The sequence below is a fragment of the Procambarus clarkii genome, chromosome 4 (genome assembly GCF_040958095.1).
Source record: "Procambarus clarkii isolate CNS0578487 chromosome 4, FALCON_Pclarkii_2.0, whole genome shotgun sequence".
In the NCBI taxonomy this organism is placed as follows: domain Eukaryota; kingdom Metazoa; phylum Arthropoda; class Malacostraca; order Decapoda; family Cambaridae; genus Procambarus; species Procambarus clarkii.
The window spans coordinates 15,471,403-15,496,973 of record NC_091153.1 but is presented as its reverse complement, the minus strand read 5'-3'; the positions used below and the strand labels follow the sequence as shown (position 1 = coordinate 15,496,973).

Genomic DNA, 25,571 nt, shown 5'->3' with positions numbered 1-25,571 from the left:
GAGACCAGGATCTGCCCTAGAGGTTTTAAGAAAGATAACTCCTCCAGGGTAGGTAAAGGTAAATCACTCTTGACTAAGCACATACATTACAATTCTTGCCTCTACTTATTAACTCAGATGACAGTTTAACACAGTTACTCTGCGCTCATGTGCGCGCGAGGTCTGGTGACCATAGGGTCACCAGGCCTAACTTGGCTACTAAGTAAGGATGACAGAAGATCATCATCCTCCTCTGATTGAGCATCAGGAATAACCATTCCCTCCTCTCTCTCGATTACTGGAATTACTGAAGGTAATTCCAGTTCTTCTCTTGCTATATAGTTTCAATTTATTTATATGGATGGTTCTTTCAACCTGGTCTTCAAATATATCCTTGATTATGAAATTTACTTGGCCTTGTTTCTTAATAACTCTATAAGGGCCTCGCCATCTAGCTGCTAACTTCCTACTCTGATTGGCGGGCGCTGGCGATTCAACTGCATCACTAGGCTTCCCTCCTTCACTCCTAATGGTTGTACCTGCTTATCATAATAATGGGCATACAGTGTTCTTGCTTTCTTTGATGCTTCAGCTGCAATCCTCCATGCATTCTTCATCTTGGTGTGGATTTCTGAAGGATAAACCTCTCCATAACTAATAGCAGGTCTGTTAAGCAAGCTTGACGCAAAATTACACGAGTTTCCAGTAAACAGCAAGAGTGGTTGAGTATTTATTGACTGACGCATTGCGGTGTTTATTGCAAACTGAACAAAGGGCAACTGTTCATCCCAAGTGGCCGGATCTCTGCTAAAATGGCAATCATATCCTTCACCGTTCTTCTTATGTTAATGTAATCATTCCTAGCTCTGTTGCATCTGATCCTGTTGTCCTCTATCCTTTGTCTTCTATACTTCCTCCACTACTGCCTGCTGGCCATTTTTGCTTCCTGACACTGTCCATTAAACCATGGGTTATTATATTTCCGTATGACTAGGTTGACCATATCATGGACTGTTTTTCATATAATTTCTTCCTCCCACTGCACTTCTCCAAGATAGTCCCTTATCTTCCTGTAGTACTCTTTTCTGTAGCCAACTCTCCTTTCCGAGACCTCTTGTCCCTTGGTCACAAGTTTGAATTCCATCATGTAGTCAAAAACTAGGACACAATGGTCGCTGGACCCTAAATTTATTTCATGTTCTAAATTCTCGATGTCTTCTACGTTCTGGGTGAAAATCAGGTCTAATAGGTTCGGTGCATCTCCTCTTCTTTCCCCTTCTGTCTTCCTTCACATGTTGTTTTAGGAAATTCCTGTCTATAACACCTACTAACTTTGCTCCCCACGTTTCGTCCCCTCTATGGGGATTCCTTGATTCCCAATTTATCTCTCCATGATTTAGGTCCCGCATTACCAGCATTTTCGCTCTCATTCTGTGAGCTAACGTTGCTGCCTTCTGTAGCTCATCTATGCATGCCTTGTTGTTGTCATCATACTCTTGCCTGGGTCTTCTACTATTTGGTGGGGATTGTAGATTACCAAGATCACAATTTTCCTCCTCTCTGCAGTCAGAGTTCCATGTATGGAGCTTGTGCTCTCATAGGTACCCCGATTTGCCAGGTCTTCAAACTTCCATTTCTGCTTTACTAGGAGTTTATTAGGTGTGTGTGTGTGTGTGTGTACTCACCTATTTGTGCTTGCGAGGCTTGAGCTTTGGCTCTTTGGTCCTGCCTCTCAACTGTCAATCAACTGGTGTGCAGGTGTGTGTGTGTGTGAATGTTTGTTTGTGAGTGTGTGTGTGAATGTGCAGTTGTGCTCGCGGGGGTCTAACTCTGGCTCTTTGGTCCCGCCTCTCAACTGTCGATCAACTGATGTAGAGATTCCTGAGCCCACTGGGCTCTATCATATCTACATTTGAAATTGTGCATGGAGTCAGCCTCCACCACATCACTTCCTAGTGCATTCCATCATCTGTTAACTACTGACACTGAAAAAAATTTTTTTTTGTCCCTGTGGCTCATTTGGGTACTCAGTTTCCACCTGTGTTCCCTTGTTCCCATATCACCCGTGATTAACAGTGTATCCTTTTCAACCCTGTTAATTCCTCTGAGAATTTTGTGGGCAGTGATCATGTCTCCCCTTACTGTTCTGTATTCCTGTGTCATGAGGTGCAGTTCACGCAGCCTTTCCTCGTAGTTCATGCCTCTTAGTTCTGGGACTAGCCTAGTGGCATACCTCTGAATTTTTTCCAGCTTCTTCTTGTCCTTGGCAAGGTACGGGCTGTGTGTATTCAAGTCTTTACATGTGTATGTGTGTGTGTGTGTGTGCACGCGCGTTAGTTCTCTTGCTCTCAAACACGGGCTGTTCACTGTCGTCTGCAATGTTTATACTTCACTTCGAGTGTAAATTGAACATTTACGTTTATCTTATTGAATAGCGGCATTTATCTAAGCTGTTGACATTTAATTATCAGTGATCGAGGCCGGAGCTGGTTGAGGCGGCCAACATATGAGACTGATTAATGCCTTTGTCGATTCTTTCACCAGCTGATATATTAATAATTATACAATCATTATACATTATACAATCATTACACAAAGAAACCGTAATATCGATTGTGAATTAAATTTGGAAATTTATCGCTATTATCGAGTGGCAGTAAAAAGGAATAATAAGTGATTTAATAAGTAATAAGCCTCTTTTAAATACTTGACTAAATTATTGATTGAATATGGGCAACCGCGCACCTGTTACAGGTGTGGTAATATGGGTCATCTCGCTGCAGCGTGCGACGTGGGAGAAACTGGCAGGGTGCATGTTTTTCGGGAGGAGGACTTTCCACCTCTGTTGACTTCTGACGCTTCTGGGGATGGAGTGGGTGCTGTGCCTGAGGCGCCTGATTGCTTGTCTGCTGCTCTGCCTGTTGAGGCGGAAACTATGCCATACACGTCCAGTCAGTTACCTGCTGTGGTCCCGGAGGTAGTTGTTGCGCCGGAGTGTAAGAATGTCGGGCCGTCGCCCGCACTGCGTGTGGTGGATGTCCCAATGGATGTCCAAGTCCCGCCCCCGTCTGTGGATGTGGTACCGGCTCCCGGGGACGCGGGTCCTGCTGTTTTGGAGGGGGGGCTTCGGCAGGAGGAGGTGTCTGCCGTGTCTGTGTGTGTTGGCGACAGTAGTTTTGCTCTTTCCATCCCTTTGCAGAAGCGTGCGCGTCGGTGTTCTGAGGCTGTTTCCCTGGATGATGCAGACAGTGTGGGTGATGTGGCCTCTGTGGACTCTTCGGACGGTGCGGGTGTGGCCTGTGTGGATGTGAAGATGGTGGCTGTGCCTGCGGAGGGACCTGCTGGGAGTGGTGTGGCCTGTCTCGAAGCGTTCGCGGCGGGCTTGGAGTGTGTCTCCCCTTCGTGGTATGCCTTGGGAGATGGTGGGGGAGTATGGTGCTCTGGCGCCCCCACCGAGGATGATGGTGCTGTGAGGGGCTCCGAAGTTGCTACCTGTGCCCCTCCTCCTTCGTCATCTGCTGTTGGATCTCCGCAGTGGGAGGTTGCCCCTGATGATCGGGACCTCGTTGTGGTGTTGCAGAAAGAAGTGTGCCAGGGGCCTCGGCCTATATGCCTTGTGGTGGGGTCGATGCCGCGCCTGCATCCCCCTGCGGTTCCCCAATCCTTCATTGCCCCGGTCTGGGGGAAGCCTAGTCCCGACTGCTAGGGTCGTGACCAGTGGGGGTCCGGTGTTGGGCCCTTATCGGGATGCCCGGGTGCTTCCGATCCCGTGGTGCTCGTCCACTGTCTGGGTGTCGCGGGTGAAGGAGTTTGTTTGTAGGGTGGCGGATAAGATGTCTCTGCTGAGGTCACCGCCTGGTGGCCAGGTGCCCGATGACACGTGGGTGATTTAAGAAGCGTCCTGCTTGCGCTTTCCGATATACAAGTTCCCGGAGAAATATTAGTTAACGTCTTGTGCACAACGCTATGCGTGCGTGGATCAGCTGCTGCCGTGACCTCGTCACCCCGCCCTACAGTGCGGGGTGTCTCCCTGTAACGTCTGCCTCTGTTTTTGTCGCCACAAACAGGCAAGCAGTCTATCTTTTTTTTTGTTAGTGTGACTAGGCATTAACACCAGCCATTGGAGGACTGCCGAACATCTACACTCCAACACATTCCCATGTGTTGGAGCTTTGGAAACTTTGTAGATTTTTGCCTACAGACAAAAATCAGAAGATACAACTGACAATTTACTATAAAACCAAAAAAACGGCCAGCCTACTCATGAGAAACTCTCCAGACACAAAGCAGAACGTTTTAAAAGAGACCAACGTCGTCTATGCCTTCAAATGCCCTCTTGGGATTGTAAGCCTCAAAAAACTCAGTATATATGCAAGACACCAACATCTCTTTCCAGGCGTTTAACGATGCATAAGCAACAGGGCTCCATTAAGGAACATATAGCCTCTTCCCACAACCAAACCATCACCAGAGAAATCTTAGCAAAAACACAGAAATCATTGATAGATACAGCGATAGCAGGCGGCTCGACGTCTGCGAGGCACTACACATCAAGAAGTCAACACCAGCAATCAACAGCCAATTAATGCACAACTATATTCTACCCACTTCAAGACTCCGCTCCAATATAGAAGCATCAAGAAATATGGGCCAATAAAAATAGGCCTTCTGCAGTTACCTACCTTTAATACCTGTTTGTATTTCATTGTTTCGTGTTCTGTCTTGTGTTAAAAGTTTATTTTCACCTCATCCAAAACTATTGTAACATGTCACTTCACCAAATGCAGGTATAAAAACTCGAAAGATGTTTAAGCTCTATTCAGTTAAAGTTGTGTGTGTGTGTGTAAACTAAAGTCTTTGAAAATGTAATAAGTTTTACGAAACGCGCTCAAGTGTCGCGTCAGACTAGAAATAAAAATGAATTTTGGAGAATTGATCTTTGAATTACCATCAACAGTGAAAAGAAACTTAAGAAAGATCGAGAAAATTCGTGTTAGAATTATTAATCTTACTTTTTCGGTCATATTTAATAATATATGTCTACAGGAAAGACTGCTACCAAAATATACTAATATATATATATATATATATATATATATATATATATATATATATATATATATATATATATATATATATATTATATATATATATATATATATATATATACATATATATATATATATATATATATATATATAATATATATATATATATATATATATATATATATATATATATATATATATTATATATATACATGATTTTATTGCAATGTTACAGTTTACAGAAAACACACACTTATATAACAATATAACAATATACCAATCAGTGTTCGAAGACCTCGTCCAGTTCCTCGGGGGTCGGGTGCGTACCCAAGATACAACACGCATTTCCCCTCTGAACAGCGACACTGAGGCGCTGGAACATAAAACTGGCCGCTCTTGGGTCTCTAGTCTTCCCAATGAGTTCCTCGCCCAGTTCCTTCAGGAACTTAAGTGCACATTTACCCCAGGCGCCCAGAGTCTCAGAGCCTATTGGCACGAACCTGTAACAACGTTCTAGGTCCCTGTACTTGTTAGTTTTCTGGGTCTCCCTGAAGGTGGCCGCCCCGCCTCCCTCAGCTGCGCTGTAAGGTAGATAGGTATCAGCCAATATGGATGCACACGTGTAGTCCCACACGACCTGTTTACCTTCCCTCCACGGCTGCAGGGTGACTCCATCTGGGCGTTTTTGGCTGTTGTCAGGCCTGCACAACTGAGGTTCCCTTTGTGTTGGGCACCCAGCTGAAGCCAAACTTCTCTTGATGATGTCATTGACTGCTTCATGTCTGGCAATCTTTCCCTGTGTCTTACGACAGATGAGACCATGGCTGCCGTATTGGTCTGCCCGTGCATGGCCGCAAATACACCGGTGCTCGGTGGAGATAGGGGCGGCAAGGCGCAGAGCAACACCAATACTTAGGGTCCGATGGTCCAGGCGGGTGCCCAAGGCGGAATTAGGGACTGCCAACAGGAAGTCCCCGGCATGGGGAGCTTGCACAGCTAGAAGACGCACTTTGTCCTTCCTGGAAGCTGCTTCCAGCAATGATGTGGCGATGTTCTCCACTATGGGGCTATCCCATTTGGACTGTTTGCAGTCAATTTGGAAAAGTCGGTCGAGGATGAGAGTTGACAAGAGTGTCCCACTGACCGGCTCCTTCCGAAAATTTGGGATCATGAATCCCAATGAAGTCTCTTAGGTTGTTCCGGTAGTATTTCCTTAACTAATTCACCTGTTGCACTGGTCGAGGATAAGAATGCCGGCAATGCTAACTGGGTCGCCTTGCGAATACCTATCCCCCCGAGTCTAACTGGGAGCGTTGCTTGGTCCCATTGGTCATCTTGCAGGGAGAGGTTTAACACTTTCACGGTTATTGACCTTAGGAGTGTGTCATATTCTGTTAATTTTGGGCTGTCGAAGGAGGGAGCACACCTTAGGAAATAGGTCAGTCTGGGCAAAGCCAGGCACCTTGTGAGAAGGTACAGAGCATCGTGGGCGTCCAAAGCCCCTATTCTTCCCTCCATCCTCCTCAGGTCGTTCAGCTTTTCTTCGAGGACTACCTCAATGGCGCTCGAGCCCAGAGGTGCCCCTAGCAGCACACTGTCGGTGGGAGCGATCACTTGGGCTCCTGGCAATATGGTTCGCACTGCATCTATGGTTGTTTGGCTAGATGAGATGATTTCACACTTTAATGGGTTTAGGGTGAGTCCTAACTCCTCTCCCTTAGATTTTACCAGCTGTAGATCTTCTAGCAGGGACTCCTGTGTCCCTGCCAGGGTGCTATCGTCCAGGAACCAGATGTTGAGTTCGCTGGTCAACCTGCTTGTGACCTCTTTAACAGCCATGCAAAAAAGAAAAGGGGCAAGTGGGTCTCCCTGCTGGACATCTTCTGCAGAAACAACTTCATGTTCCCCAAACAGCAGCGTCGATTCCCTACTGTACCCTGCTGAGACGAAGGGGAGTAGAGAAGGAAAGCTTGTTCGAACTGCTTCCAGTACCACATCCCTTTTTACCTGGTTGAAGGCATTTTTAAAGTCTAATTTAATTAATGCCTTATTTTCTGGGAGGTGCTTGATATAGGCTCGTGCTGCATGAGCTGCTGCTTCACAGCCATGGGGAACACCAAAACCTAGTTGATGGGGTCGAAGCATCGTCGCAGCGTCTATGCTAATTTTTCTGACAGCTGCCCTAGCAACAAGGCGCCGAAGTGTGTTACCCACGGCAATGGGTCTGACTCCACCATCTTTCTTCTTGAGGGCACAAAGGGATGCTCCAAAGAAAAAGGGTTTTATTGTATCTGGGATCAACCCAGAGAGGCAGTCGTTGACAAACTTCGTGACCTCTGACAATAGTGTCTCGGCAACTTCTCCGAGAACTGGATTTACCATCTCCTTGAGGTGCTGAGGTCTTACTCCAGTGTATCCCCCTGCCGAGCCTGGCGGAAATGACATGATGGCTTTGTATACCTCTGACGCTTGGAGGAATAGAGGTCCCATGTCTGGGACATTTGTGTCCTGAGCAGTGGGTTATTAATTATTAATTGTTATTAATAATTACTGAGTTATTAATTATTAATTTAAGAAACAACTCTGATACAGAGGCTTACAATGTCTCATTATAATTGTATATTCATATATTGTGTGTTCATGAGGCTTTTCATTAATCTTTCATCCTTATTCTCTGACCGCTTAATCCTCTTTGACCATTCTAAGCTAAGCTATACCTGTTTTTGGTTAATTACACCTGACCAACCCTAGGGATGGGTTGGTCAGGTGTCGGCCTATATATCCTCCCCCTTCTCCCTTCTCCATAGTCAGTCTGGTGTTGACAAAGGCTTTAACAAAACCGAAACGTTCACCTCATTTCATATTTCTCTGTGGATTTTCCGCATAAAATGATCAGTGTTTTATGATCGTCAATTGCATATATTGCATATGTATATATATATATATATATATATATATATATATATATATATATATATATATATATATATATATATATATATATATATATATATATATATTGTCGGGGTTCCTCGGCGAGCAACAGTATACTCAAGGTCACTCCCCGTAGCCCTGCGGGTCTTCACTCTATCCTCGCGGCGCCACTGTACGCCAGGAGAGTATCCCAGTCAATCCCAACCGGCCTCTGATCGAGAAGGAGTGGGAACACAACTTGTTCACTTAACTGTTGTATGCCCGCCCCAACATAGGGCTCTACTACTAACCACAAGGTCGCCAACTGGTGTTTTCGGTGTCCAGTAACACGTCAGTGGTTTTGTTGAATTGTGGTAACAGTGACAAGAACACACTCAATATGTCTGATATCAGGCAGGTATTTACTTCTATCGCTCTCTGCTTTCAGGTATTATATAGCCACAAGAAATATGGAGGGGATGATATAAACACCAATGTACTTTGTATTTTACTTAAAACTGATTCAAAGACATCACAAGATTATATTAATAAGCAAACAGCTGTTTCAGGCGGGAGTCGCTCGTTCCCACACATATAATATGAACTCACCAAGCCGGCAATGCTCCCCCTCACGTCAATGTTAAAATCAGCTGGGCGACTACCCCCGCGCGAATGTCACTTTATCTGTTTGTTTTCCTGGCGTCCCGCACTCTGTTTCTTTAAGTTCTCAAAGATCACTAGAAGTTCGAACACACAATATTTGCGACAATAGCACGTAAACACTTAGCTACACTGATCTTGTGCTCAATCAAACATTTCTATATTAAAGTTGACAATAATTCACTGTCATGGTATTACACACTGCCCTTCATTTAATGATAACGTATGCAAGTATATATCACTGGAGTTCTCAGTAATTCCTTCCGTGGGCGAAAACACAATTAATCACTGCACACATGAATGATTATTCAATACACGAGCATAGACATATATATATATAAATGGATGAGTCATAGAAATCAATAATGGTAATGACATAGTTACTGGGCACATAGCCTAACTCCAAATACTGGCATAGTTATATATGTATTCTCTCTCTAAATGATCATATTAAAGTCTCATTAAAGACATTATCGACACAGTAAATTCATCAATTACTCTGGGTGCCTGCACACACCAATAATAGTAATAAATCCCGTGGGTACTCTATGTAGTACCACTCTGCACACTGGTGCCTTACTGTGACATAGGTGAGCCTTGCTCACGACATACAAAATACTCAGGCTAAATAATATAGCTGACTAAAGGGGAATTGGGAGGGAAACTAGAATCACCTACTTCCACCTATCCTCCGACGAGAGTTGAGTTGTAGCTCTTGGTCCTGGTTCCTGCCTCGTGTAGGGAACGCCCCCACACACACACTGTCGTGTCCTCCAGGAACTCAATCAACGTCCCACCATAAGCGCGAATTCCTCGGCGCTTACGGTGCCTTTTCACTGCAGGTCCATGCTCCTCCTCGACTTCTGGTAGGGTTGGATTCGGTCTCCCGGCCGTCGACTTCTCCTCCAAGCTACGGCTGCCTGCCTACGTCTCGGCTGCAGTCGTTCGGATTCCCGAATAGTTTTCTTCTTCCACTGCTTCCCGGTGGCTCGGTCCAGCCACTACGCCGTCACAAACGGGTGAACTGCCTCAGACGTCACATACGTCACTGCACAGACTTCACTTCTTCTTGCACAGTACCTGTCCTGGAGCACTTGTTGCTCAATATCCCGTCGATTCCCTCTCTGGTCCAACACATGAACGAAGGAAGACCTCACAGAGTACTGGCAGACTTCGGGTGACGCGTAAAATCCACGGGAGCGGGAAACAACTGTCAAATTGACTGGACCAATCTTCGCACGTCCAACCACCTTGACGTGCCGTGTCAGATTGATTCCCTCACGGAGGATTGGCTCAGCAACTACGTCATCACTGTGGAGCTATCAGCCGTCGCATACGTCGCTGCCTAGACTCCACTCTTGCACAACACCTGTTCCTGGAGCACTTGTTGCTCAATATCCAGTCAATTCCTTCTCTGGTCCAACACATGAACGAAGGAAGACCCCACAGGTGATGGCAGACCACGGGTGATGCGTAAGTCCTCCGGAGACGGGGTAAACTGTCCAACTGACAGGACCCCCCAGCGCACGTCCGACCTCCTTGACGTGCTGTCTTAGACTGATGGCGCCAGCGCGGCGCGATGACCGGACCCCACTTCCTTCGTGACGTCATATTCGCCACGGGAGGTTTTCATTGGCTCCCTGTGCCACGTCGCTGTCGGTGACCAATCGGGTGTCACTGACGTCACACAGTTTTGGCGGGAAAACAGAGGGGCCAGCGCCATATTGGCTTCCTAAAGGGCCTAAACCACAGGCCAAAATACTCTTCTTTTATGAATTTCTCGGCACTTCGAGAACACTACATTCTCCTACACATATCAACCTGATGCCTGCGACGTAGAGAACGCTCGGGTAAAGTGGACATGACTCTTACTGCAGGCGTGGTAGAAATATAAGGGGGGGGGGAAACACCGTCACAATATATATATATATATATATATATATATATATATATATCACCAGAGAAATCTTAGCAAACAACACAGAAGAATATTATCAGGTATATATATATATATATGTGTGTGTGTGTGTATGTGTATCATGAAAATAAACACGTGATTAAAGAAATTCAATATACATGTAATGTTTAGCTACGAAAATACTGTTGGTAAGCTATTAGTTAGGAACAGCCCTCGTAGTGATAATTGTGTCATTTATAAAATATCTTGTAAAGACTGTAATAAGTTCTATGTTGGGCAAACATCTAATGATTTGAAACGTAGAATTTCGCAACATAAATACTCTGTAAGACATGGCCAATTGTCTAATGCTTTGTTTGTTCATCAGTCAGAAGATTCTCACCAAATTGATTGGGAGATGGCTTCTTCAATAAGTAATTTAAAAGCACCTATAACAGAAATATAATTGAATCTGCTTTGATACAGATCACAAAAGAAAGTAATTTGAACATTAGCAGTGGTTTATATAACTTAGATCTATTTTTAATAGATCAATTAAAGGGCGATTTAAGTAGGATCATTGGAACACATTTGTCTCACTAATTCATTGTAAATATTTACTATTTTATGCTATAATTATCCATGTGTGGGCCTGTGTGTGGTTGCTGCATCGGATGGGCCAATAGGCACTCTACAGTGTTCACGTATTGTACCTCACCTCACTCCTCCATTCTCTCTTGCCTATTTATGTCCAGTACTCGACCTGTAAAACCACTCCTTCTGAAGATGTATTAATATAGGAAAGTACTTAAGGAAATTCCTGTTTCAATTTTCCTTCGTGGTCTAACACTGTCATTTATATATGTATATATATATATATATATATATATATATATATATATATATATATATATATATATATATATATATATATATATATATATATATATATATATGTATATATATATATATATATATATATATATATATATATATATATATATATATATATATATATATATATATATATATACGTATATATACGTATATATACGTATATATATATAATATATATATATACGTATATATATATATATATTATATATATATAATTTATAAATACTATCTTTTGATTTAGGGCTTCTATCCCTACAATTATTTTCTTAGCATCAAGGCTTAGCTGAAATAGGAGTTCTCCAAAACTCATTTTCGTAATTTCAAGGTGAAGAAAAGAAGTGAATTACTATAGAATGTATTACACTTATTTATACAATTTGCACAACGTTTCGAACCTCCACGGTTCATTCTCAAGTGAAAAGAATTTTCAAGTTTGGTTGATCTTATACCCGCACTGGGTCAGGTGATAAGACAATAAAGGTGAAAACATGGGGGGATACATAAGGGATAAAGGGGGGGGGGTGAAACATAAGAACATATGAATAGAGGTAACTGCAGAAGGCCTATTGGCCCATACGAGGCAGCTGCTAACTACGTACAAAGATTAATCAAGTGTAATTGGCCTGTTATGTTGAACAGTGTCTTCCATGTTGGCATCGTTATGTTCTGGTATTTTCCTTACTCTCATCGTGGGTAGAGTAAATAGTTCCGTGATTTGGGTGTTCATGGTAGGTTGTTCTGTTCTTATGTAAATTGCTTCAAGAATTTGTAAACTTCTTGCATCTTGGGTTTTGTCTATTATACAGGTATTTTTGTTCAACATTTCTCTTGTTAGGGTGATGTCATGGGCTTGTCTTATGTGATTCCTAGGGGCACCAGATTGAAGATGGCATGTCAAACGCCTCGTCAGCTTGGTCGACAGTCATTCCTATGTACTTAGATTGAAGGTTACATCCTTCGTGGGGGCAAGTGTACATGTATACAACGCTTGACTGCTGTAGAGGGTTCTCCGTCGGCTTCGGGCTGTTTTTGATAAGGAGTTCGGAAGTCTTCTTGGTTTTGTAGAATATTATCAGGTTTATGTTTTGGTTAGGAGTAATGCTTTTTACTCCTTTACGGATTATTTCTTTCATTATTCTTTCCTCTTTTATATGTTCACTGTGCATGGTTGATTTGTAATATAATTTTATTGGAGGTATTGTGGTTTCTGTTCTGGGTTCAGGATTATACCAACGGTCCAAGTGTCTTCTTATAGCAGCGTTTATTTCCGCTTTGCTATATACGTTGTTCACCAATACCTGAGTTACTCTTTCAAACTCTCTACTCACGTTGCTCCATTCAGAACAAGCGCTCAGGGTAAGCGCTCGACGAATATAAGCATTGAGAACACTGGCTTTGTATCTTTGGGGGCACTCACTTCTACCGTTCAGGCATAATCCTATGTTGGTGGGCTTGGTATATACGTTGGTGCTTAAAGAGGTTCCTGTTTTTGTTATTAGTACATCCAAGAATGGCAGACTGTTATTTTCACTATTTTCATGTGTAAATCGGAGTACTGACTCTCTCTCTAGAAGGCTTTTTAGATCAATTAGTTCAATATATATATGTATATATATATATATATATATATATATATATATATATATATATATATATATATATATATATATATATATATATATACCACAATACCTTATATATATATATATATATATATATATATATATATATATATATATATATATATATATATATATATATATATATATATATATATATATATATATATAGGACTTGATTAGGACTAAAGAATATATGCTTATTGGGCAAAACATTGATCTCATGTGTGTCGCGGCTGTATGGCATTCACCCAAACATCATACCTATTTTTTACTTCATATACTCGCAATACATGGTAACGAGGTAATGAACATTTCGGTGTGTTTGAACTTAAGATTCTACTCTTAAGTTTACTCTTGACTTTCTAGTTACTTTTAAGTTTTACTCCTAAAGTTTTCTCTAGTTGTGAACAATGATCAGGACCTCCAAACCAAGGGCAATCCAAAGGTAAACTCTGTGACCAAGAACTCAATCATTGGACCCTTCAGGCCTGCCGGTACGAAGCACTTGGAACTTTTCAATGAAGTTATTCACTTTGTTGTTCCAGAGGATTGATCTCATATCGCATCCTTAGTCTGCAAGTGCAGGATGCTGATTACATGTTCCTGTATGACTTGCCATTCTTCCAGAGGTTCATTGTAACACGGCACTCTTATCTCTGGCCACAAGCTATGTAACCAGTCATAATGTATAGGGTTATACTAATGGTATACATATGCAATGGTAACTAAAAATAAAGTTTAGACATACGAACACTGGACTGTTGGCCAGTATGCAAGATCCACAGTTTTTAATAACATTTAAATGTTTCGAGAAGAGTTGTTATGTAATAAATCGGAGTCCTTAATAGAACTCCGTTTGCATGAGTGAGTGTATCAAAGGAGAGTATCTGAAACCACTTTGGCTGGACGGTAGAACGACGATCTCCCTTCATGCAGGTCGGCGTTCACTACCCGACCGTCCAAGTGGTTGGGCACCATTCCTTCCCCGCCGTCCCATCCCAAATCCTTATCTCTTCCAAGTGCTATATAGTCGTAATGGATTGGCCCTGATAATTTCCATCCCTTGAAATTCTCACTGATCTTACGCCAAATGAAAACTTTAAATCTCTATGACACAGTTGTCTGAAGCTTGCAACCATGCCTTCATGTTCTATTGGAATTCATTGTGAACATTTTCACAATAATTCCCTCCCTCAACAACAGAGATTGCCTATATATATTGATGACCATTTGGCCGATCATATGATCTTCCCTTTTATATAAATAATAATTTCGCATTTTTCCTTCACTACAAAATACGCGTCTTTAAGCCTCGTCGTAGCCAAAAACCAGGGTGTGAGGTCTGGGAACACAGTGCCCTAAGCAGAAGAGAAACGGAAGCTCTCAGACTAGGGGATACAGGCATCATTACTGAGACACACACACAACCACACGCAGGCAAGATGGCCAGGATCGTTATTCAAATTAGTGCTATCTCTGGTCCGGATAATTGTCTGGTGCGTCCGGAATTGTGCCTTCTGCCATGGTTGCCTCTCATCACATTGGGAAGGTTGATGCCGCTGCTGCATGTAGTCTCCACTACTTGCGGGGTCCGAAGGTGGAACATGAGCTGTGTGTTGTGTTGGAGCTCCTGGTAATGATCGTCTGGGACACGATGAGACTGTTTGGCGGTTTATGACTGTATGCATATGCGTATGTATTATTGTGTGTGTGGGTGCGTGTGCGTGTGTGTGTGTGTGTATGTGTGTGTGTGTGCGTGTGTGTGTGTGTGTACTCACCTAATTGTGTTTGTAGGGATTGAGCTTTGGCTCTTTGGTCCCGCCTCTCAACTGTCAATCAACTGGTGTACAGATTCCTGAGCCTACAGAACTGTCATATCTCCATTTAAAACTGTGTATGGAGTCAGCCTCCACCACATTACTGTCTAATGCATTCCACCTGTTAACTACTCTGACTCTGAAAAAGGTCTTTCAAAGGTCCCTGTGGCTCATTTGGGTACTCAGTTTCCACCAGTATCCCCTTGTTCGCGTACCACTAGTCTCCTCATAGTTACCCTTATGGAATTACAGGCAGTTCTTCCTATAGTTTCTCCATGCCCTTTTACTTTGTTGCTTAGTTAGCCTACATCTCTGATTAAACCATGGGTTTCTCATCTTCATTTCACTGTTTTCCTTTTGGACTGGAACAAACTTGTTTGCTGCGTCCTTGCACGTCTGCGTGATGTAGTTCATCATGTCTTGGGCCATCTTTCCCCTGAGCTCTGTTTCTCATGCTATATCTGTTAGGAATTTTCTTATCTCTTCATAGTTTCCCTTTCGGTATGCTAACCTTTTGTTTTCGGTATCCCTCCTCGAGTTCAGTAACCCTTCTGCAATCAGGTACTCAAACGCCAATACACTGTGGTCGCTCATTCCTACTGGGGCCTCAAAACCGATTTCTCTTATGTCGGAGTCTGTGTGTGTGTTATGTGTGTGTGTCTGTACTCACCTAATTGTGCTTGCGGGGGTTGAGCTCTAGCTCTTTGCTCCCGCCTCTCAACCGTCAATCAACAGGTGTACAGGTTCCTGAGCCTAATGGGCTCTATCATATCTACACTTGAAACTGTGTATGGAGTCAGTCCCCACCACATCACTTCCTAATGCATTCCATTTGTCAACCACTCTGACACTAAAAAGTTCCTTCTAATATCTCTGTCGCTCATTTGGGCACTCAGTTTCCACCTGTGTCCCTTAGTGCGTGTGCCCCTTATGTTAAATAGCCTCTCTTTATCAACCCTGTCGATTCCTTTGAGAATCTTGAATGTGGTGATCATGTCCACCCTAACTCTTCTGTCTTCCAACGAAGTGAGGTTTAATTCCCGTTGTCTGTCTTCGTAGCTCATTCCTCTCAACTCGGGTACTAGTCTGGTGGCAAACCTTACAACCTTTTCCAGTTTAGTCTTATGCTTGACAAGATATGGACTCCAGGCTGGAACCGTATACTCCAGGATTGGTCTGACATATGTGGTATATAATGTTCTGAAAGATTCCTTACACAAATTTCTAAAGGCCGTTCTTATGTTAGCCAACCTGGCATATGCTGCTGATGTTATCCTCTTGATATGAGCTTCAGGGGACAGTCTGGCGTGATATCAACCCCCAGGTCTTTCTCTCTTTCTGACTCTTGAAGTATTTCATCTCTCAAATGATACCTTGTATCTGGTCTCCTGCTTCCTACCCCTATCTTCATTAAATTACACTTGTTTGGGTTAAACTTTAACAGCCATTTGTTCGACCATTCCTGAAGCTTGTCCAGGTCTTCTTGAAGCCTCAAGCTGCCCTCCTCTGTCTTAATCCTTCTCATAATTTTGGCGTCGTCAGCAAACATTGAGAGGAATGAGTCTATACCCTCTGGGAGATCATTTACGTATATCAGAAACAGGATAGGTCCAAGTACAGAGCCCTGTGGGACTCCTCTGGTGTCTTCACGTCATTCTGAGGTCTCACCCCTCACTGTAACTCTCTGCTTCCTATTGCTTAGGTACTCCCTTATCCACTGGAGCGCCCTACCAGTTACTCCTGCCTGTTTCTCCAGCTTATGCATCAACCTTTTATAGGGTACTGTGTCAAAGGCTTTCCGACAGTCCAAAAAAATGCAGTCCGCCCATCCTTTCTCTTTCTTGCTTAATCTTTGTCACCTGATCATAGAATTCTATCAAGCCTGTAAGACAAGATTTACCCTCCCTGAACCCATGTTGATGGGTTGTCCCAAAATCTCTTCTCTCCAGATGTGTTACTAGGTTTTTTCTCACAATCTTCTCCATCACCTTGCATGGTATACAAGTTAAGGACACAGGCCTGTATTTCAGTGCCTCTTGTCTGTCACCCTTTTTAAATATTGGTACTACATTAGCAGTCTTCCATATTTCTGGTAGGTCTCCTGTTTCCAGTGACCTACTATACACTATGGAGAGCGGCAAGCAAAGTGCTCTTGCACACTCTTTCAATACCTATGGTGAGATTCCGTCCAGCCCAACAGCTTTTCTCACACCCAGCTCCAATAGGTGCTTCTTGACCTCATCTCTTGTAATTTCGAACCTATCCAACGTCACCTGGTTTGCTGCCACCTCTCCTAGCGCCGTGACTTCTCCCTGTTCTATTGTAAAGACCTCCTGGAATCTTTTTTGAGTTCTTCACACACCTCTTTGTCATTCTCTGTGTACCTGTCCTCGCCCACCCTAAGTTTCATCACCTGTTCCTTCACTGTTGTCTTCCTCCTGATGTGACTGTGTAGTAGCTTTGGTTCGGTCTTGGCTTTATTAGCTATATCATTTTCATACCTTTTCTTAGCTGCTCTTTTCACACTAACATACTCGTTCCTGGTTCTCTGGTATCTCTCTCTACTTTCTGGTGTTCTGTTATTACGGAAGTTCCTCCATGCCCTTTTGTTCTGCTCCTTTGCTTTCATACATTCCCTATTAAACCACGGATTCTTCCTTTGCTTCTCTGTTTTTTCCTGTCGGGCTGGGACATACCTGCTTACAGCCTCCTGACATCTTTGGGTGACATAGTCCATCATGTCTTGTACGGACTTGGTTCCGAGTTCTGTGTCCCAATGTATATCCCATAGGAACTTATTCATCTCCTCATAGTTTCCCTTTCGGTACGCCATCCCTTTGTTTCCCAGTTCTTTTTTTTTTGGGGGGGGGGGTGATAATTCATAGCTCAACCAGGTACTCAAAGCTCAATACACTATGATCACTCATTCCCAAAGGGGCTTGCAACTTAACTTCCCTGATATCCGACTCATTTAGGGTAAATATCAGATCAAGCAAGGCTGGTTCATCCCCTCCTCTCATTCTTGTCGGTCCCTTGACGTGTTGACTTATAAAGTTTCTTGTTGCCACATCCAACAGCTTAGCTCTCCATGTGTCTGGGCCTCCTTGTGGGTCTCTGTTCCCCCAATCTATCTTCCCATGGTTGAAGTCTCCCATGATTAGAAGTCTGGATCCGTTCCTACTAGCCACAGAAGCTGCTCTCTCTATTATATTGATGGTGGCCAAGTTGTTTCTATCATATTCCTGTCTGGGTCTTCTGACATTTGGTGGGGGGGTTATATATGACTACTACTATAATTTTCTGTCCTCCAGTTGCTATGGTGCCTGATATGTAGTCACTGAAACCTTCACAGTTCTGAATTACCATCTCTTCGAAACTCCAACCTTCTCTTAGTAGCAATGCTACACCACCTCCTCCTCTCCCTTCTCTCTCTTTCCGCACTACATAGTAGCCCTGTGGAAACACTGCATTTGTTATGGTATTTGTTAGCTTTGTTTCTGTGAGTGCTATTATGTCTGGGCTTTCTTCTAGTGCCCATTCTTCGAGTTCACTTGTTTAATTTGTAATCCCATCTATGTTAGTGTACATTGCCTTGAAGCTCACTTTCTTCTGTTCATTTTCTTGTCCCTGTCTTGGCGAGCATTCTGCTGGTGTGGGAAACTGTTCCGTGGGTGAGAAGATCTGTGAGGTGGTTTGCATGGTCTCAAAGGATTTTGGGGTGGGGGGTGGGGGTGTAAGGGAAGGGGGGACAGGTAGGGTGTGGGTTAAGGAGATAGGGGGGACATTGAGGATACAGGGTGGGGGGGAGGAGGGATAGGGAGGGTATGGGATGAAGGAGAAGGGTGACAGGGGGGGAAAGGTGGAAGGGGGGACATGATAGGAATGGAGAAGGGGTGACAGATTCAGAATGGGGTGGGGAGGGAGGGAAGGTTGGGTGGGGGCAGGTAGGGTTTCTATGCAAAGGGGGTGGTTGTGTTGCCCTCCCCTCTGTGTGTGTGTGTGTGTGTGTGTGTGTGTGTGTGTGTGTGTGTGTGTGTGTGTGTGTGTGTGTGTGTGTGTGTGTGTGTGTGTGTGTGTGTGTGTGTGTGTGTGTGTGTGTGTGTGTACTCACCTAGTTGTACTCACCTAGTTGTGTTTGCTGGGGGTTGAGCTCTGGCTGGCTCTTTGGTCCCGCCTCTCAACCGTCAATCAACAGGTGTATAGATACCTGAGCCTATTGGGCTCTATCATATCTACACTTGAAACTGTGTATGGAGTCAGCCTCCACCACATCACCCCCTAATGCATTCCATTTGTCAACCACTCTGACACTTAAAAAGTTCTTTCTAATATCTCTGTGGCTCATTTGGGCACTCAGTTTCCACCTGTGTCCCCTTGTGCGTGTTGCCCTTGTGTTAAATAGACTGTCTTTATCTACCCTATCAATTCCCTTCAGAATCTTGAATGTGGTGATCATGTCCCCCCTAACTCTTCTGTCTTCCAGCGAAGTGAGGTTTAATTCCCGTAGTCTCTCCTCGTAGCTCATACCTCTCAGCTCGGGTACTAGTCTGGTGGCAAACCTTTGAACCTTTTCCAGTTTAGTCTTATCCTTGACTAGATATGGACTCCATGCTTGGGCTGCATACTCCAGGATTGGCCTGACATATGTGGTATACAAAGTTCTGAATGATTCTTTACACAAGTTTCTGAATGCCGTTCGTATGTTGGCCAGCCTGGCATATGCCGCTGATGTTATCCGCTTGATATGTGCTGCAGGAGACAGGTCTGGCGTGATATCAACCCCCAAGTCTTTTTCCTTCTCTGACTCCTGAAGAATTTCCTCTCCCAGATGATACCTTGTATCTGGCCTCCTGCTCCCTACACCTATCTTCATTACATTACATTTGGTTGGGTTAAACTCTAACAACCATTTGTTCGACCATTCCTTTATCTTGTCTAGGTCTTCTTGAAGCCTCAAACAGTCCTCTTCTGTTTTAATCCTTCTCATAATTTTAGCATCGTCCGCAAACATTGAGAGAAATGAATCGATACCCTCCGGGAGATCATTTACATATATCAGAAACAAGATAGGACCGAGTACAGAGCCCTGTGGGACTCCACTGGTGACTTCACGCCAATCGGAGGTCTCACCCCTCACCGTAACTCTCTGCTTCCTATTGCTTAGATACTCCCTTATCCACTGGAGCACCTTACCAGCTACACCTGCCTGTCTCTCCAGCTTATGTACCAGCCTCTTATGCGCTACTGTGTCAAAGGCTTTCCGACAATCCAAGAAAATGCAGTCCGCCCAGCCCTCTCTTTCTTGCTTAATCTGTGTCACCTGATCGTAGAATTCTATCAAGCCTGTAAGGCAAGATTTACCCTCCCTGAACCCATGTTGGCGATTTGTCACGAAGTCCCTTCTCTCCAGATGTGTTACCAGGTTTTTTCTCACGATCTTCTCCATCACCTTGCATGGTATACAAGTCAAGGACACTGGCCTGTAGTTCAGTGCCTCTTCTCTGTCGCCCTTTTTGTATATTGGGACCATGTATATTCGCCGTCTTCCATATATCTGGTAGGTCTCCCATCTCCAGTGACTTACTATACACTATGGAGAGTGGCAAGCAAAGTGCCTCTGCACACTCTTTCAGTACCCATGGTGAGATCCCATCTGGACCAACAGCCTTTCTAACATCCAGATCCAGCAGTTTTCTCTTGACCTCCTCTCTCGTAATTTCGAACTCTTCCAAGGCCGCCTGGTTTACCTCCCTTTCTCCTAGCACAGTGACCTCACCCTGTTCTATTGTGAAGACCTCCTGGAACCTCTTGTTGAGTTCCTCACACACCTCTCTGTCATTCTCTGTATACCAGTCCTCGCCTATTCGAAGTTTCAATACCTGTTCTTTCACTGTTGTTTTCCTTCTGATGTGACTGTGGAGTATCTTTGGTTCGGTCTTGGCTTTGTTTGCTATATCATTTTTAAAAAATTTCTCTGCTTCTCTTCTCACCCTGACGTACTCATTCCTGGTTCTCTGGTATCTCTCTCTGCTTTCTGGTGTTCTGTTATTCCGGAAGTTCCTCCACGCCTTTTTGTTCAGTTTCTTTGCTTCCATACATGCCCTATTATACCATGGATTCTTCTCTTGCTTCTCGGATTTTTCCCTTTGGGCCGGGATGAACCTGTTTACTGCCTCCTGACACTTTTGGGTAACATAGTCCATCATACCCTGTACAGACTTGTCTCTGAGGTCTGTGCCCCAAGGTATTTCACTTAGGAAACTTCTCATCTGTTCATAATTCCCTTTTCGGTATGCCAGCCTTTTGATTCCTAGTTCTTTTTTGGGGGAGATAAGTCCTAGCTCTACCAGGTACTCAAAGTTCAATACACTGTGGTCACTCATTCCCAAGGGCGCTTCCATCTTAACTTCCCTTATATCCCTCTCATTTAGGGTAAATATCAAATCAAGCATTGCTGGTTCATCTTCTCCTCTCATTCTTGTTGGTTCTTTGATGTGCTGGCTTAGAAAGTTTCTTGTTGCCACGTCCAGCAGCTTAGCTCTCCACGTTTCTGGTCCTCCATGCGGGTCTCTGTTCTTCCAATCTATCTTCCCATGGTTGAAGTCTCCCATAATTAGTAGTCCAGATCCATTCCTGCTAGCAACAGAAGCTGCTCTTTCTATTATGTTAATGGTGGCCATGTTGTTTCTATCATATTCCTGTCTAGGTCTTCTGTCATTTGGTGGTGGATTATATATGACTACGACTATAATTTTTTCCCTCCATTTGTTATAGTACCTGCTATGTAGTGTGTAGTGTGTGTGTGTGTGTGTGTGTGTGTGTGTGTGTGTGTGTGTGTGCGTGTGTGTGTGTGTGTGTGTGTGTTTGTGAGTGTGTGTGTGTGTGTCTTGCAAACGCTCTAGACAACGTGACTATCTGAATACGTGTGTGTATGTCCTCATCTAAGAGTACTTGAATAGCTGTGACTATAGAGAAATTAGTCCAGTCTCTCCATGCCCCACCAGCTAGCTGTATGTGCTCTAAAATATATTGACTTTCCTGAGATTAACTTCATATTGTTGTAGATGTACCAACATTCTTTTGAAGAAGTGCAGTGATTTGGAGTCGCGATCTGGTGATTCCCAGACGTCCGCCTTAAACTCTGATTTCATAGCTACCAGACAGGCCCGTAAGAGTGTAAACACCATTACTATAGGTCCGAGTGTGGTCGGGGTGACAGTAAAACCCTAGTTGGGCACGGATTTAGGTCCCCCAGAGCCTCCCAGAGAACTCAGTAGGGTTTTGGGTTGGTCAACGTATATACCACCATGGCCGAGCGGTTATGGCAGGCGTCTGGGAATCACCACGTTGCTTGGTCAAGGCATTCTATTGCCTCAAACTGATTTTCATTGAAATATCACTTCATTGTGATATATATATATATATATATATATATATATATATATATATATATATATATATATATATATATATATATATATATATATATATATATATATATATATATATATATGCGAACAAGCCTGAATGGTCCCCAGGACAATATGCAACTGAAAACTCACACCCCAGAAGTGACTCGAACCCATACTCCCAGAAGCAACGCAACTGGTATGTACAAGACGCCTTAATCCACTTGACCATCACGACCGGACATAATGAGGTGATAGCCGAGGCTATTTGAACCACCCCACCGCCGGCACTCGGATAGTAATCTTGGGCATAGCATTTTACCAAATCACCTCATTCTTTGGGGCACACGTGAGGAACACAAATGCGAACAAGCCTGAATGGTCCCCAGGACAATATGCAACTGAAAACTCACACCCCAGAAGTGACTCGAACCCATACTCCCAGAAGCAACGCAACTGGTATGTACAAGACGCCTTAATCCACTTGACCATCACGACCGGACATAATGAGGTGATAGCCGAGGCTATTTGAACCACCCCACCGCCGGCACTCGGATAGTAATCTTGGGCATAGCATTTTACCAAATCACCTCATTCTTTGGGGCACACGTGAGGAACACAAATGCGAACAAGCCTGAATGGTCCCCAGGACAATATGCAACTGAAAACTCACACCCCAGAAGTGACTCGAACCCATACTCCCAGAAGCAACGCAACTGGTATGTACAAGACGCCTTAATCCACTTGACCATCACGACCGGACATAATGAGGTGATAGCCGAGGCTATTTGAACCACCCCCACCGCCGGCACACCGTCGGCTATCACCTCATTATGTCCGGTCGTGATGGTCAAGTGGATTAAGGCGTCTTGTACATACCAGTTGCGTTGCTTCTGGGAGTATGGGTTCGAGTCACTTCTGGGGTGTGAGTTTTCAGTTGCATATTGTCCTGGGGACCATTCAGGCTTGTTCGCATTTGTGTTCCTCACGTGTGCCCCAAAGAATGAGGTGATTTGGTAAAATGCTATGCCCAAGATTACTATCCGAGTGCCGGCGGTGGGGTGGTTCAAATAGCCTCGGCTATCACCTCATTATGTCCGGTCGTGATGGTCAAGTGGATTAAGGCGTCTTGTACATACCAGTTGCGTTGCTTCTGGGAGTATGGGTTCGAGTCACTTCTGGGGTGTGAGTTTTCAGTTATATATATATATATATATATATATATATATATATATATATATATATATATATATATATATATATATATATATATATATATTATTAAATATGACCGAAAAAGTAAGATAAATAATTCTAACACGAATTTTCTCAATCTTTCGTACATTACGCTTCACTGATGGAGGTAAATCAAAAATTAATTCTCCAAAATTCATTTTTATTTCTAGTCTGACGCGACACGGGCGCGTTTCGTAAAACTTATTACATTTTCAAAGACTTTAGTTCACAAATACACAACTGAATAGAACGTGAAAAGCCATGCAACCTCTGAAGAGACAACTAACACAACACCTATACCCCCTATTAGACTATTTTACTGGAACTTCTTTTCCACAGCTCATAAAACGGAGGAAAGGGTCCTGAAAGATATTGTTAATAGAAACGTTATCCCTACAGACAAAAATCAGAGGATACAACTGACGATTTACTATAAAACCAGAAAAACGGCCAGCCTACTCATGAGAAACTCTCCAGACACAAAACAGAACGCTTTAAAAGAGACTAACGTTGTCTATGCCTTCAAATGCCCACTTGGGGACTGTAAGCTCCAAAAAACCCAGTATATAGGCAAGACAACAACATCTCTTTCTAGGCTTTCTAGGTTTGAAAATGTAAGTTTGAAAATGTAATAAGTTTTACGAAATGCGCCCGTGTCGCGTCAGACTAGAAATAAAAATGAATTTTGGAGAATTAATTTTTGATTTACCTCAAACAGTGAAGCGTAATGTACGAAAGATTGAGAAAATTCGTGTTAGAATTATTAATCTTACTTTTTCGGTCATATTTAATAATATATGTCTACAGGAAAGACTGCTACCAAAATATACTAATATATATATATATATATATATATATATATATATATATATATATATATATATATATATATATATATATATATATAAATATATATTATTAAATATGACCGAAAAAGTAAGATTAATAATTCTAACACGAATTTTCTCAATCTTTCGTACATTACGCTTCACTGTTGGAGGTAAATCAAAAATCCCTTCTCCAAAATTCATTTTTATTTCTAGTCTGACGCGACACAGGCGCGTTTCGTAAAACTTATTACATTTTCAAAGACTTCACAAATACACAACTGATTAGAACTTGCGTTTCTCTGATTTTATATCTACATTTGAGTGAGGTGGGAAGGGTGATGTGGCATTAACACAAGACAGAACAATAGGGGATATTAATAGGGTATTAAAAGTATCAACACAAGACAGAACAGAAACAATGGGTATTGAATAGAAGTGTTTGTAGAAAGCCTATTGGTCCATATTTCTTGATGCTTCTATATTGGAGCGGAGTCTTGAGGTGGGTAGAATATAGTTGTGCAATAATTGGCTGTTGATTGCTGGTGTTGACTTCTTGATGTGTAGTGCCTCGCAAACGTCAAGCCGCCTGCTATCGCTGTATCTATCGATGATTTCTGTGTTGTTTACTAGGATTTCTCTGGCGATGGTTTGGTTATGGGAAGAGATTATATGTTCCTTAATGGAGCCCTGTTGCTTATGCATCGTTAAACGCCTAGAAAGAAATGTTGTTGTCTTGCCTATATACTGGGTTTTTTGGAGCTTACAGTCCCCAAGTGGGCATTTGAAGGCATAGACGACGTTAGTCTCTTTTAAAGCGTTCTGTTTTGTGTCTGGAGAGTTTCTCATGAGTAGGCTGGCCGTTTTTCTGGTTTTATAGTAAATCGTCAGTTGTATCCTCTGATTTTTGTCTGTAGGGATAACGTTTCTATTAACAATATCTTTCAGGACCCTTTCCTCCGTTTTATGAGCTGTGGAAAAGAAGTTCCTGTAAAATAGTCTAATAGGGGGTATAGGTGTTGTGTTAGTTGTCTCTTCGGAGGTTGCATGGCATTTCACTTTCCTTCTTATGATGTCTTCGATGAAACCATTGGAGAAGCCGTTATTGACTAGGACCTGCCTTACCCTACAGAGTTCTTCGTCGACTTGCTTCCATTCTGAGCTGTGGCTGAGAGCACGGTCGACGTATGCGTTAACAACCTCTCCTCTTGTACTGATCGAAACTGTGAACGCCAAGAAATCCGGACTCCACCTGCCAAAGATCAT

The 25,571-nt window shown here is 43.1% G+C and overlaps 1 protein-coding gene across 1 annotated transcript in view; it reads left to right on the top strand.

Annotated features, from left to right (window-relative positions):
• Positions 1 to 2,743: 2,743 nt before the first annotated feature.
• LOC123747606 (trichohyalin-like) overlaps positions 2,744 to 25,571 on the top strand; it is a 47,199-nt gene continuing 24,371 nt past the window's right edge. The window contains exon 1 of the mRNA XM_069335244.1: positions 2,744 to 3,229. Coding sequence (XP_069191345.1) covers positions 2,744 to 3,229 — 486 coding nt within the window. The remainder of the gene's footprint in view (positions 3,230 to 25,571) is intronic.